General features: G+C 44.8%; 1 protein-coding gene across 1 annotated transcript; it reads right to left on the reverse strand.

The window, feature by feature from the left end:
* Positions 1-5,549: 5,549 nt before the first annotated feature.
* Positions 5,550-6,442, reverse strand: LOC119350112. The gene is made up of 4 exons (XM_037618104.1): positions 6,346-6,442; positions 6,060-6,254; positions 5,700-5,973; positions 5,550-5,559 (listed from the first exon to the last, which is right to left on the reverse strand). The coding sequence occupies exons 1-4, from the start codon at positions 6,386-6,388 to the stop codon at positions 5,550-5,552; spliced, it is 522 nt and encodes a 173-aa protein (XP_037474001.1). The 5' UTR covers positions 6,389-6,442.
* Positions 6,443-13,373: the final 6,931 nt, after the last annotated feature.

The raw sequence follows: 13,373 nt of genomic DNA on the forward strand, positions 1-13,373 counted from the left end.
ACGAGGAGTTCCGGAATGGTCCGGAGGTAAAGATTTATATATAGGAAGTCCTGTTTCGGCCATCGGGACAAATTTCGGGGTCATCGGTATTGTACCGGGACCACCGAAAGGGTCCCGGGGGCCCACCGGGTGGGGCCACCTGCCCCGGGGGGCCACATGGGCTGTAGGGGGTGCGCCTTGGCCTGCATGGGCCAAGGGCACCAGCCCCAAGAGGCCCATGCGCAAGGAAACTTGGAGAGGGAAGAGTCCTAAAGGGGGAAGGCACCTCCGAGGTGCCTTGGGGAGGATGGACTCCTCCCCATCCTTAGCCGCACCCCTTCCTTGGAGGAGGGGGCAAGGCTGCGCCCTCCCCCTCTCCCTTGGCCCTATATATAGTGGGGAAAAGGAGGAGCAATCATACCTAAGGCCTTTGGTTGCCTCCCTCTCCCTCCCGTGACACATCTCCTCTCCCGTAGGTGCTTAGCGAAGCCCTGCAGGATTGCCATGCTCCTCCATCACCATCACGCCGTTGTGCTGCTGCTGGATGGAGTCTTCCTCAACCTCTCCCTCTCTCCTTGCTGGATCAAGGCGTGGGAGACATCGTCGAGCTGTACGTGTGTTGAACGCGGAGGTGCCGTCCGTTCGGCACTTGATCATCGGTGATCTGAATCACGACGAGTACGACTCCATCAACCCCGTTCACTTGAACGCTTCCGCTTAGCGATCTACAAGGGTATGTAGATGCACTCTCCTTTCTACTCGTTGCTGGTCTCTCCATAGATAGATCTTGGTGTTGCGTAGGAAATTTTTTGAATTTCTGCTACGTTCCCCAACAGAGACATATAAGACTTGTTCGTAATATGAGGGCTCAAAGTGATCCATGGTTTGCTGATTATCTTCTGCCTATTGGGAATGGCACCGAAGATACTATGGATGATGGTTACATACGACTCCCAGATGAGATTTGTGTACCATATACCGGCGTTGCCTTTGATATTGACAAGCTTATTGAAAGTGTTTTCCCGATGCCGCTAGATGAAAACCTCTTGGATCCAAACTACATAGCGTCCCGAGCAATTCTATCAACTCGGAATGAGTACATTGACAAAATCAATATGAGGATGATTGAGAGATTTCCTGGGGAGGAGATGATATACTACAGTTTTGATCGCGCAGAGGATGATCCACACAACTACTACCCTGCAGAATTCTTGAATTCATTGACACCTAATGGTCTACCTCCCCATATCCTCAAGTTGAAGATTAATTGTCCTATTATATTGTTACGGAACATTGACCCAGCGAGTGGGTTGTGCAACGGGACGAGGCTGATTGTCCGAGGGTTCATGAGGAATGGAATTGATGCTGAGATTGTGCTGGGCCAGCATGCTGGTAAGAGGGTGTTCCTTCCTCGAATTCCTCTTTGCCCATCAGATGATGAGATGTTTCCATTTAGGTTCAAGAGGAAGCAATTTCCAGTCAGGCTTAGCTTTGCTATGACCATTAACAAGGCACATGGACAAACTATACAAAATGTTGGTGTATACCTCCCTGAACCGGTATTTTCACACGAGCAACTCTATGTTGCTCTTTCTAGAGCTACATCAAGAAGTAATATGAAGATTCTTACTGTCCCGGATAAGCAAAAGGAAGGCCAAACCAACTCCAATGCAAATTGTACAAAGAACATAGAGTCAATGGAGTTGGTTTGCATTGGAGTTGGTTTGGCATTGGAGTTGGTTTGGCCTTCCTTTTGCTTATCTGGGACAGTAAGAATCTTCATATTACTTCTTGATGTAGCTCTAGAAAGAGCAACATAGAGTTGCTCGTGTGAAAATACCGGTTCAGGGAGGTATACACCAACATTTTGTATAGTTTGTCCATGTGCCTTGTTAATGGTCATAGCAAAGCTAAGCCTGACTGGAAACTGCTTCCTCTTGAACCTAAATGGAAACATCTCATCATCTGATGGGCAAAGAGGAATTCGAGGAAGGAACACCCTCTTACCAGCATGCTGGCCCAGCACAATCTCAGCATCAATTGCATTCCTCATGAACCCTCGGACAATCAGCCTCGTCCCGTTGCACAACCCACTCGCTGGGTCAATGTTCCGTAACAATATAATAGGACAATTAATCTTCAACTTGAGGATATGGGGAGGTAGACCATTAGGTGTCAATGAATTCAAGAATTCTGCAGGGTAGTAGTTGTGTGGATCATCCTCTGCGCGATCAAAACTGTAGTATATCATCTCCTCCCCAGGAAATCTCTCAATCATCCTCATATTGATTTTGTCAATGTACTCATTCCGAGTTGATAGAATTGCTCGGGACGCTATGTAGTTTGGATCCAAGAGGTTTTCATCTAGCGGCATCGGGAAAACACTTTCAATAAGCTTGTCAATATCAGAGGCAACGCCGGTATATGGTACACAAATCTCATCTGGGAGTCGTATGTAACCATCATCCATAGTATCTTCGGTGCCATTCCCAATAGGCAGAAGATAATCAGCAAACCATGGATCACTTTGAGCCCTCATATTACGGACAAGTCTTATATGTCTCATACTCTCCCAAAGGTAAGACTTGCGTAGTGTCGCGTCAATTATTTGTGACCTTGTTCCCTTGCGAACAAGAGGAAGCACTTGTCTGAAATGTCCCCCAAACACGATAGTCTTTCCACCAAATGGCAGGTCAGGTTGAGCCATGATGTCCCTCATGCTATTATCAAGGGCCTCGACTGCCTGTCTCCTTGTCATGGAGGCCTCATCCCAAATTATGAGGGAGGCGCTCATAAGAAGCTTAGCTGTCCCACTTTGCTTGGTGAAACTGCAAACTCCACCATCTTCAATGTTCAATGGTATTTTAAACCTTGAGTGTGCAGTCCTCCCGCCGGGCAAGATGGATGCAGCAACGCCTGATTTTGCTGTTGCAATAGCTATTTTACCCTCACCACGTACTTTTGCAAGTAGTGCTTTGTATAGATAAGTCTTTCCAGTGCCTCCTGGTCCATCAACAAAGAACACACCTCCTTGGCCACTATTGATTGTTGCAAGTATCTCATCATATGCATATCTCTCTTCTGGGTTTAGGAAAGATGAAAAGCCAAGGTATTCTGGGTTCACCCCTATGGTCGACTCCTCTGTGATCTCCCTAGCCTCGTTATTTGAGCCATCATATGACTCAACAATTTCTGGAAGAGGTAATGATGATATGTCCTTCCCCATCGATTCAAGCATACTTTTTATATCTAACAAAGCCATCTGCTCAACTGCATGAGGGGACATGTGGTTTAGTCGATAGTCTTCTGTCATAGCTTCCAAGTGCCTGTCCCATAGACCATGCACATTGATGGGCTCACAAAAGACCAATATAGTGGCAAATAGCCTTCAAAGGGAAGATGGCATCTGAAAAACCTCAACTTCATTAAGACACTCGTCAATAGTATTATCTGACTCGATAAGACCCCTCCTTTCAGTAGCTTCACGAAATGTCGGGAAAACAATACCATCCACTGTCCTTAGGTCTTGGAAAGATGTAGCACCTGTGACATGGTTTAGAAGCACTCTAAGATAATACCTCTCCCCTTCGGCTGGATGAGCAGACACAATTCTCCCGATCTGTGTGCATTCATCCCTCCTTTTCCAATACTTTCCACCCGAGATCCAAACAAAAGATGCCGGAAAATCCTTATATAAAATTCCCCGGGCCAACTCATACTTCTTGTTTGCTTCAAAATACTCGGTTAGCATTGTCTTGGAAGCTCCTTCCTGGGAGAGGACATCATTCAGATTTGCGCCCGCTGGGAATGACACCATGTGCATATTAGGGAGGTGGAGTTGTAGCTGCCTAACAGAAGGAAATAAATTACTAAGGTCAAAACCATAGATCCTCCATAATGCTTCTGGTGGTGTAATCCATCTGGAATCTCTGTATTGCTTTATTTCATCAATGTTTCCGTCACTATCCACCGCGTCGATAGAAACAGATGCTCGATCATGCCCCTTATATATGTATTTAAAGAGGTACTTCACAGCTTTTATGCTAGAGCAAACCTCGACATTGATGTGGTAGTTATACCTTCTTAGTAGGTAAGGATTGTATGCAACAACCCACATATTGTCTAAATCTTCACCCCGTACCTTCGCACGACGTCCATCATCTCTCCTCCGGTATATGGGATATGAGTCCTTTCCCTGAAGGGTTGACGCATTAAATGGTTGTGGATAGTAGTTCTTGCAGCTACCATTTTGCATGCACACGTTCTTGGGGTCGAGGACTCCACACGGGCCATGCATCATGTGCTTGACGACCATTTTGTACAACTCTGGGTACTTGGATTTGTCTGGCAATTCAGCAGATATTAGACAGTCATATTGCTCTGGGCAAGTTAGCTTGTACCTCCCCTCCATGATTAGGAGGAAATGAGCATGTGGTAGACCTCTTTTCTGAAACTCAATGACATACACATATGCTGCTACCTTACCGAGCATGTGCTTCTTAAAAAGTTGTATCTTGAGGTCTTCCAACTTTGCTCGAAATACTCGTACGATAAGATCAGGGCGATCCTGTGGGGTTTGTCTAGGCTCCAGCTCACTAATTATCTCACCCCAATTCGGATTGCAAGTCATGGTTAAAAATATATCTGGCTTCCCATACTTTTGCACCAAGGCCATGGCATCAAGATACCTTCGTCTCCTATCTCTTTTCCCCCAATAAATGATGTAGGAAGTATAGTCCATTTGCCCACTGCATCCGCACGGTTTTCCCCAGCTTGAAGGCTATCAACAACACCTTGGTATAGATCAGCACGTATTTGTTTCTGGTGATTTCTGATATAGTCCAATCTTGAGCTTTCAACCTTGATGTACATATCAACCATATACTGTTGGAACAGTTGTTTACCGTATAGCATGGTGTTAAATACACCACGACGTATTTGAAACTTGTAGCAATAGTAGTCTCTAACAGATACGCATAATCGACTATTTGTATATGTACCTATGGAAATGAGAGGTAACAAGAGGAAATATTTAGAAAAGTAAGTACAACGAGGATAAACAAAATGAACACATGCTATTTCCATTATATGAATTACCTAGACTATGTCGACCACTGCGACGAGATTGAAGTATCTCATTCAAGTTGACGCCATTCTTTGGGATTTCGGGATGCCAACCAATCTCCCCTCTTGGAAAGAATAAAGGGTAAGACAACGGATCATAGCATCCATAATATGGATGGATGTTATATCTCTTGTTGTCGTTACCAAACAGTACTATGCTACGATCAAAGTGCTTACATAGTTCATTACCCTCAACCCAAATAGCCGCAACCTCCGATGATATAGGCAAGTTATATCTCCGTTGGTCCAACCTCATGTCGGTGTTTAGTTCAATACGGTATTCCTCAAGGTCATCGACTCCACCTAGATTCCTGAATGTCTCAGAATAAGGATTATCCTTGAGGATGTCGACAAGCTTACGAATGACATCTCGGTCTAGGTTTGGGGAGCACCGAAACCTATGTTGTAAACTTGGATCATCATCATAGAAGTAGAGCTCCAAATGCTTAGGTCCATCTTGAGTTGGACCAAATGAGAAGACGTTGTGGTAAATCTGACCGTGAGCTCGGAACGTATACATTCCTGAACTCATGTTTGTGTATCTATTGTCAAGACTGACTCCAAGGGTGGTGAATGAGAAGTGTCCATTAAAGTACCGAATGTTCTCCCTAAAATGCACGGCATTGGGATCTGAACTTGTGTATAACATTTGAAGTTCCAAGGGTGGTTCTGAGTGTGCTAGGTTAATCTTTCCGGACCGACAACAAAATCCACTTGTTTCATACTGGAACCTCTTTGCACCACAGTGATTGCAATCAGGTTTTGGTGTCAACATGTGAGTACTTACTGGTATATTGTGGTAGACACGATCATATAGGTCAGGGACAATGGTGTCTGTTGTAAAGGCATCTACCAAGTCTTCATCGTCACCTACATATAATGAGATGAATGGCGTTATATAGGTCTTGCTTTTTTTTGTATGTAGAGAAATAAGGTATCCATGGCATTGGCAATACCTCTCCCAGCAAATGCAAAGTACTCATCATGTTGTTCTTCGGACATGTGAGAATCATAATCATCGGCGACAAAGCTTTCTATTGGGGAATCTGAATATACGAAACCATCATGGGGTGATGATGGATTGTCCACTGATGTAGATGTTGGACATTGCACCGATGTGAGTTCCATGTGCTGGGTAGTATCATCATCTCCTAAATGTAATTTGAAGATCGATGTTGTTACATATATACAGATGTGTGTGAGAATTACCTTGAATTGTAGCAGAAGTTTGTGCGAGCGTACCTGGGTGGCTAAAGACATAAGAACTTGATGATGGATGTCCCATCAATGAACCTGTAGGGCACTGTAGTGCAACAGAATCCCTGCAGAGGGCATCTCGTTTAGATCGTAGCTTGCATTACATTGAGCTAGGAGTGCTTGCCGCTCTTCAGGTGGTAGGCTTTGCCTACGTGCTCGCCGGCGTGCATTTATTTCTTGCCTCTCATCTATTGTCAAACTTTGCCTACGTGCTCGTTGGCTTGCATTCCTCTCATCAAGTGCCATTCGTTGTCTTTTCTTTCTTCTTTGTGCATTAATCTTTTCCCTCTCAGTAGGTGTTAAATTTTGCCGACGTGCTCTAACACGTTCTCGCCTTGCTTGGATTTGTTCTGGTGTACGGCTAGCATATCTTATTGCTTCACATACACGCTTTCGTCCTGTAGCATTTTTATGAGAAATTAATTAAGTAGTTAAATAAAATTACTTATGCACAGAATTTCGCCTTATAGATTTATCTTTTGAGCTTTCTCCTCGCTCCAAGCCCTCAGTTGATATGAGCATGCCATTAGTAGGAAAAATCGTAGATGATTCGTTTGTCACTTCATCATCCAAAGACGACTGACTTGAACTTGTCATATCTATTGGCTCGCGTATAAATATACTTGTATGAGGACTTGGCGTGCCACTAGAGCAAGTTCTGTTGGACTTGGCTACAAAATAATGCATTCAAAATGCAGACTGGTTAGATGAAATATAAACTATGAAATGCATAAAAAATGCAGTCAGATTAGATATAAATAATCCAGGATGTTGGGAGTCAGCTATGTAAAGTTTGTATCATTCAGTACTTTTCCAACTGCTACTGATACAGTATTCAGACGGGAAATAAGCTATGAAATGCATAAAAACTGCAGTCAGATTAGATATAAATAATCCAGGATGTTGGGAGTCAGCTATGTAAGATGTGTATCATTCAGTACTTCTCCAACTGCTACTGATACAGTATTCAGACGGGGTTGTCTAATAACAAAGATGAAGCAATGGTTGATGAGATCGTAGAGAAGATTTTAATATTCATTCACAACCCATACCTTGTCCTTGACGAAGAAGATTAGATGGCGAAGAGCAGTGAATCACACTTCCTCACACTCCGTTCGATCTGAAGGTTGGCGTGACCAATGTGTGACTTCTTGGGGGTGTAGTTTGAGCAGCCAGAGTCCCATATGCCTGCCCACTTATTTATATTGGGCTGCAGGAGTGGTTTCTGGACAGTTCGAACTGGGCGCGCGGATTTGAACTTTGAGTGACAGGAAATTTGAAATTTGGAGGCGGGACGAGTAGGAAGGAGAGGCAACAGCAGAGGCGACCATCACACCAGACCAGCCGTCTCTGAAACGGAGTTTACTGGAGGAAACGGGTGTGGACCAGCAAGTACTCGAAGGGAATGGCCTGGAGCGCGTCGCAGGGAAGCTGGCGCCAGCGTCGCTGAAGAGCCGGCCAGGAGGAGGAGGTGGTGGGCGGCCGGGTTTCTGCATCAGAGGATGAGGCAGGAGTGGCGTCGCGAGCTCGGGGGACAGAACGTGCCGACGGCGTACTTGCCAACGTCGGCGTCGTAGGAGATGGGGTGGGGGAAGGAGGAGACGCAGGGAAGGATGGGGAGATGGTGGGCGGCTGGGCTGCTGCGTCAGAGAATAAGGTAAGAGAGGGGTCGCGGAATCAGACGCGGACGGCGCCGATGACGTACTTGCCGACATCGGCGTCGGAGTAGATGGGGTAGGGGAGACAACCGGGAGGAGGGGGAATCGGTGGGCGCAGGGGCTGCTACCTCAGAGTACCAGGGAGGGGAGGCGTCGCGGACTCCGGGGATGAGCGGCGGCGGCTGCGTGTTTGCCGACGTCAGCGTCGGAGGAGACGGGGCAGGCGGGGGGAGAAATCGGGGATAGTGAGCGGTGGGGATGTTGCTGCAGTGAGGAGGCGAAAGAGGGTGTTAGGAGCGGACTGCGTCGGCGGCGCCGGCGGTGTGTGGAGCGGCAGCGGCGCTGCCCTCTTTGGTTCCACTGTTTTCTTTCGTTTTCGTGAAGGATCCAATGCCTTCGCTCATAGGATTTGGATAAGGAGGGGATAGCTGGAGCTGGACGAAGAGAATAAAGTTTTTTTTTACAAACATAAACCATAGTTAGCTCCCATGCGTTGTATGCACATCTGACGGTCGAAAATCAGGTATGGCAGGCACACCATCACCACCAACTGGGTATTTTATAAGAGTAGAGATATATGTAGACTTGTTCACAGTGAACTCTGTCTGAAATATGCACTGCTTAATATTGCGCATGGACCCCAGGTGCAACTGCATCTCTAGTTTTGGCAGGCCCCTGTCGTGTAAGGCTGTACATATCCCTGCAGAGCTGCGTCGAACGTTTACTCAACAGCACCGAACAACGCTAAGAGCAAGGATAATAGTATAACCAACCGTTGGCTATAAGAAAAGTGTCATGTTATCTATAGTCAACCCTATATATAGGCAGCATGTATAACAATTAGCTATAAATATGTGCTATCTATAATACTTAAATAGTTCAATCCCCACTAATTTATTTCTTTTGACATGCAGCCTATCTACCTCAGCTCATCTACCACAACATCATTATTTTACTAACTTGCATATGGGGCCAACTACTACACCACCACTGCCACATAACCTTCAGTTACTTGCTAAGGACCCACCAAGTTTGGCTCACGAGCGTCCTCTCTCCCTTGAACCATGAACAGCGCTTTAGAAAAGTCAAAGCTGCTGTGTCTCTTATCATCAAGCCAACACTAAGGCTGGCCATAGTGGAGGTAACATAAGTAGTATCATGTACTTGGGACTCGCAAACATGCTTATGTAGCAGGCAATTAAAGAAGAGAGAGATGGTTATAGTAACATAGGTAGATACCGTAACATAATAAATGTGATGCTACTATGTGTCATGCATGGCAATAAATGAGACCACCTATGATACTAATCTATGATACTATGCACTGTAGAGGTAGTAACATAGACTAGTAACACATGCATGTTACTAGTCTAAGTTACTCCCCACTATGACCAGCCTAACCCGTCCGCGCCGCGCGCCGCCATGACCGATTGCTCTCCCGGCCGATCACCGCGCCTAACCCTTCCGCCTCCACGATGCACTAACTCATCAGTTCATCTTTACCTGCAGAGGCTCTTTACTGCCACCACTGCCCCTCCCGTGCCTGATGGGGAACGTAGTAATTTTAAAAAAATTCCTACGTACACGCAAGATCATGGTGATGGCATAGCAACGAGAGGGGAGAGTGTTGTCCACGTACCCTCGTAGACCGTAAGCGGAAGCGTTAGCACAACGCGGTTGATGTAGTCGTACGTCTTCACGATCCGACCGATCCAAGTACCGAACGTACGGCACCTCCGAGTTCAGCACACGTTCAGCTCGATGACGATCCCCGGGCTCCGATCCAGCAAAGCTTCGGGGATGAGTTCCGTCAGCACGACGGCGTGATGACGATGATGATGCTCTACCGGCGCAGGGCTTCGCCTAAACTCCGCGACGATATGACCGAGGTGGAATATGGTGGAGGGGGGCACCGCACATGGCTAAGGAACGATCCGTAGATCAACTTGTGTCCCATGGGGTGCCCCCTGCCCCCGTATATAAAGGAGCAAGGGGAGGGCCGGCCAAGGAGGAGGAGGCGCGCCCAAGGCGGGAGTCCTACTCCCATCGGGAGTAGGACTCCTCCTTTCCTAGTAGGAGTAGGAGAGAAGGAAGGGGAAGAGAGAAGGGAAGGAAGGAGGGGGTGCGGCCCCTCCCCCTAGTACAATTCGGACTAGGCCTTGGGGGGGCGCGCGGCCTGTCCTAGGCAGCCCCTCTCTCTTTCCCGTATGGCCCAATAAGGCCCAATACTTCTCCCCGGCGAATTCCCGTAACTCTGCGGTACTCCGATAAATACCCGAATCACTCGGAACCTTTTCGAACTCCGAATATAGTCGTCCAATATATCGATCTTTACGTCTCGACCATTTCGAGACTCCTCGTTATGTCCCCGATCTCATCCGGGACTCCGAACTCCTTCGGTACATCAAAACTCATAAACTCATAATATAACTGTCATCGAAACCTTAAGCGTGCGGACCCTACGGCTTCGAGAACTATGTAGACATGACCTAGAACTATTCTTGGTCAATAACCAATAGCGGAACCTGGATGCCCATATTGGCTCCTACATATTCTACGAAGATCTTTATCGGTCAAACGGCATAACAACATACGTTGTTCCCTTTGTCATCGGTATGTTACTTGCCCGGGATTTGATCGTCGGTATCCAATACCTAGTTCAATCTCGTTACTGGCAAGTCTCTTTACTCGTTACGTAATGCATCATTCCGTAACTAACTCATTAGCTACATTGCTTGCAAGGCTTATAATGATGTGCATTACCGAGAGGGCCCAGAGATACCTCTCCGACAATCGGAGTGACAAAAACCTAATCTCGAAATACGCCAACTCAACATGTACCTTCGGAGACACCTGTAGTACTCCTTTATAATCACCCAGTTACGTTGTGACATTTGATAGTACCCAAAGTGTTCCTCCGGTAAACGGGAGTTGCATAATTCTCATAGTTACAGGAACATGTATAAGTCATGAGGAAAGCAATAGCAATATACTAAACGATCAAGTGCTAGGCTAACGGAATGGGTCATGTCAATCACATCATTCTCCTAATGATGTGATCTCATTAATCAAATGACAACACATGTCTATGGTTAGGAAACATAACCATCTTTGATTAATGAGCTAGTCAAGTAGAGGCATACTAGTGACTATATGTTTGTCTATGTATTCACACATGTATCATGTTTCCGGTTAATACAATTCTAGCATGAATAATAAACATTTATCATGATATGAGGAAATAAATAATAACTTTATTATTGCCTCTAGGGCATATTTTCTTCAGTCTCCCACTTGCACTAGAGTCAATAATCTAGTTCACATCGCCATGTGATTTAACATTAATATTCACATCTGCATGTGATTAATACCCATAGTTCACATCATCATGTGATCAACACCCAAAGGGTTAACTAGAGTCAATAATCTAGTTCACATCGCTATGTGATTAACACCCAAAAGAGTACTAAGGTATGATCATGTTTTGCTCGTGAGAGAAGCTTAGTCAACGGGTCTGTCATATTCAGAGCCGTATGTATTTCGCAAATATTCTATGTCCACAATGCTCTGCATGGAACTACTCTAGCTAATTGCTCCCAGTTTCAATATGTATCCAGATTGAGACTTAGAGTCACCTGGATTGGTGTAAAAGCTTGCATCATTGTAACTTTTACGACGGGCTCTATTATCACCTCCATAATCGAGAAACATCTCCTTAGTCCTCACTAAGGATATTCTTGAGCCATGTCCAGTGATCTACTTATTAGATCAAAATTGTATTCCTTTGCCAAACACAGAGCAAGGTATATAATAGGTCTGGTTCACAGCATAGCATACTTTATAGAACCTATGACTGAGGCATAGGGAATGACTTTTCATTCTCTTTCTATATTCTGCAATGGTCGGGTCTTGAGTCTTACTCAACTTCACACCTTGTAACACAGGCAAGAACTCCTTCTTTGACTGTTCCATTTTGAACTATTTCAAAAATTTATCAAGGTATGTACTCATTGAAAAATCTTATCAAGCGTCTTGATCTATCTATATAGATCTTGATGCTCAATGTGTAAGCAGCTTCACCGAGGTCTTGCTTTGAAAAACTCTTATTCAAGTATCCTTTCATGCTATCCAGAATTTTCATATCATTTCCAATTAACAATATGTCATCCACATATAATATTAGAAATGCTACAGAGCTCCCACTCACTTTCTTGTAAATACAGGCTTCTTTAAAAGTCTGTATAAAACCATATGCTTTGATTAACTCATCAAAGCGTATATTTCAACTCCGAGATGCTTGCACCAGTCCATTGATGGATTGCTGGAGCTTGCACACTTTGTTAGCATCTTTAGGATTGACAAAAACTTTCTGGTTGCATCATATACAACTCTTTTTTAATAAATCCATTAAGGAATGTAGTTTTGACATCCATTTGCCAGATTTCATAAAATGTGGCAATTGCTAACATGATTCAGACAGACTTAAGCTTCGATACGAGTGAGAAAATCTCATCGTATTCAACACCTTGAACTTGTTGAAAACATTTCGCAACAAGTCGAGCTTAGTAGATAGTAACACTACTATCAATGTCCGTCTTCCTCTTGAAGATCCATTTATTTAACATGGCTTGCTGATCATCGAGCAAGTCAATCAAAGTCCATACTTTGTTCTCATACATGGATCATATCTCAGATTTTATGGCCTCAAGCCATTTCGTGGAATCTGGGCTCATCATCGCTTCCTCATAGTTCGTAGGTTCATCATGGTCTAGTAACATGACTTCCAGAACAGGATTACCGTACCACTCTGGTGCGGATCTTACTCTGGAAGACCTACGAGGTTCTGTAGTAACTTAATCTGAAGTTTCATGATCATCATCATTAACTTCCTTACTAATTGGTGTAGTAGTCACAGGAACAGATTTCTGTGATGAACTACTTTCCAATAAGGGAGCAGGTACAGTTACCTCATCAAGTTCTACTTTCCTCCCACTCACTTCTTTCGAGAGAAACTCCTTCTCTAGAAAGGATCCATTCTTAGCAATGAATAACTTGCCTTCCGATCTGTGATAGAAGGTGTACCCAATAGTTAACTTTGGGTATTCTATGAAGACGCACTTCTCCGATTTGGGTTTGAGCTTATCAAGTAGAAACTTTTTTCATATAAGCATCGCAACTCCAAACTTTAACAAACGACAGCTTAGGTTTACTGCTAAACCATAGTTCATACGGTGTCGTCTCAACGGATTTAGATGGTGCCCTTTTAAACGTGAATGCAGTTGTCTCTAATGCATAACCCCAAAACGATAGTGGTAAAACCGATAAGAGACATCATAGATCGTACCATATCCAATA

This window comes from Triticum dicoccoides, chromosome 1B (assembly GCF_002162155.2).
Source record: "Triticum dicoccoides isolate Atlit2015 ecotype Zavitan chromosome 1B, WEW_v2.0, whole genome shotgun sequence".
NCBI classification, from domain to species: domain Eukaryota; kingdom Viridiplantae; phylum Streptophyta; class Magnoliopsida; order Poales; family Poaceae; genus Triticum; species Triticum dicoccoides.

Excerpts from the sequence above, each read along its gene's own strand:
- LOC119350112 (XM_037618104.1), bottom strand. The coding sequence starts at position 6,388 with ATGGGACATCCATCATCAAGTTCTTATGTCTTTAGCCACCCAG. Across the intron at positions 6,255-6,345 it reads TTATGTCTTTAGCCACCCAG|GAGATGATGATACTACCCAG; the intron begins GTACGCTCGCAC and ends AATTACATTTAG. Across the intron at positions 5,974-6,059 it reads CTTTGCATTTGCTGGGAGAG|GTGACGATGAAGACTTGGTA; the intron begins GTATTGCCAATG and ends CATTATATGTAG.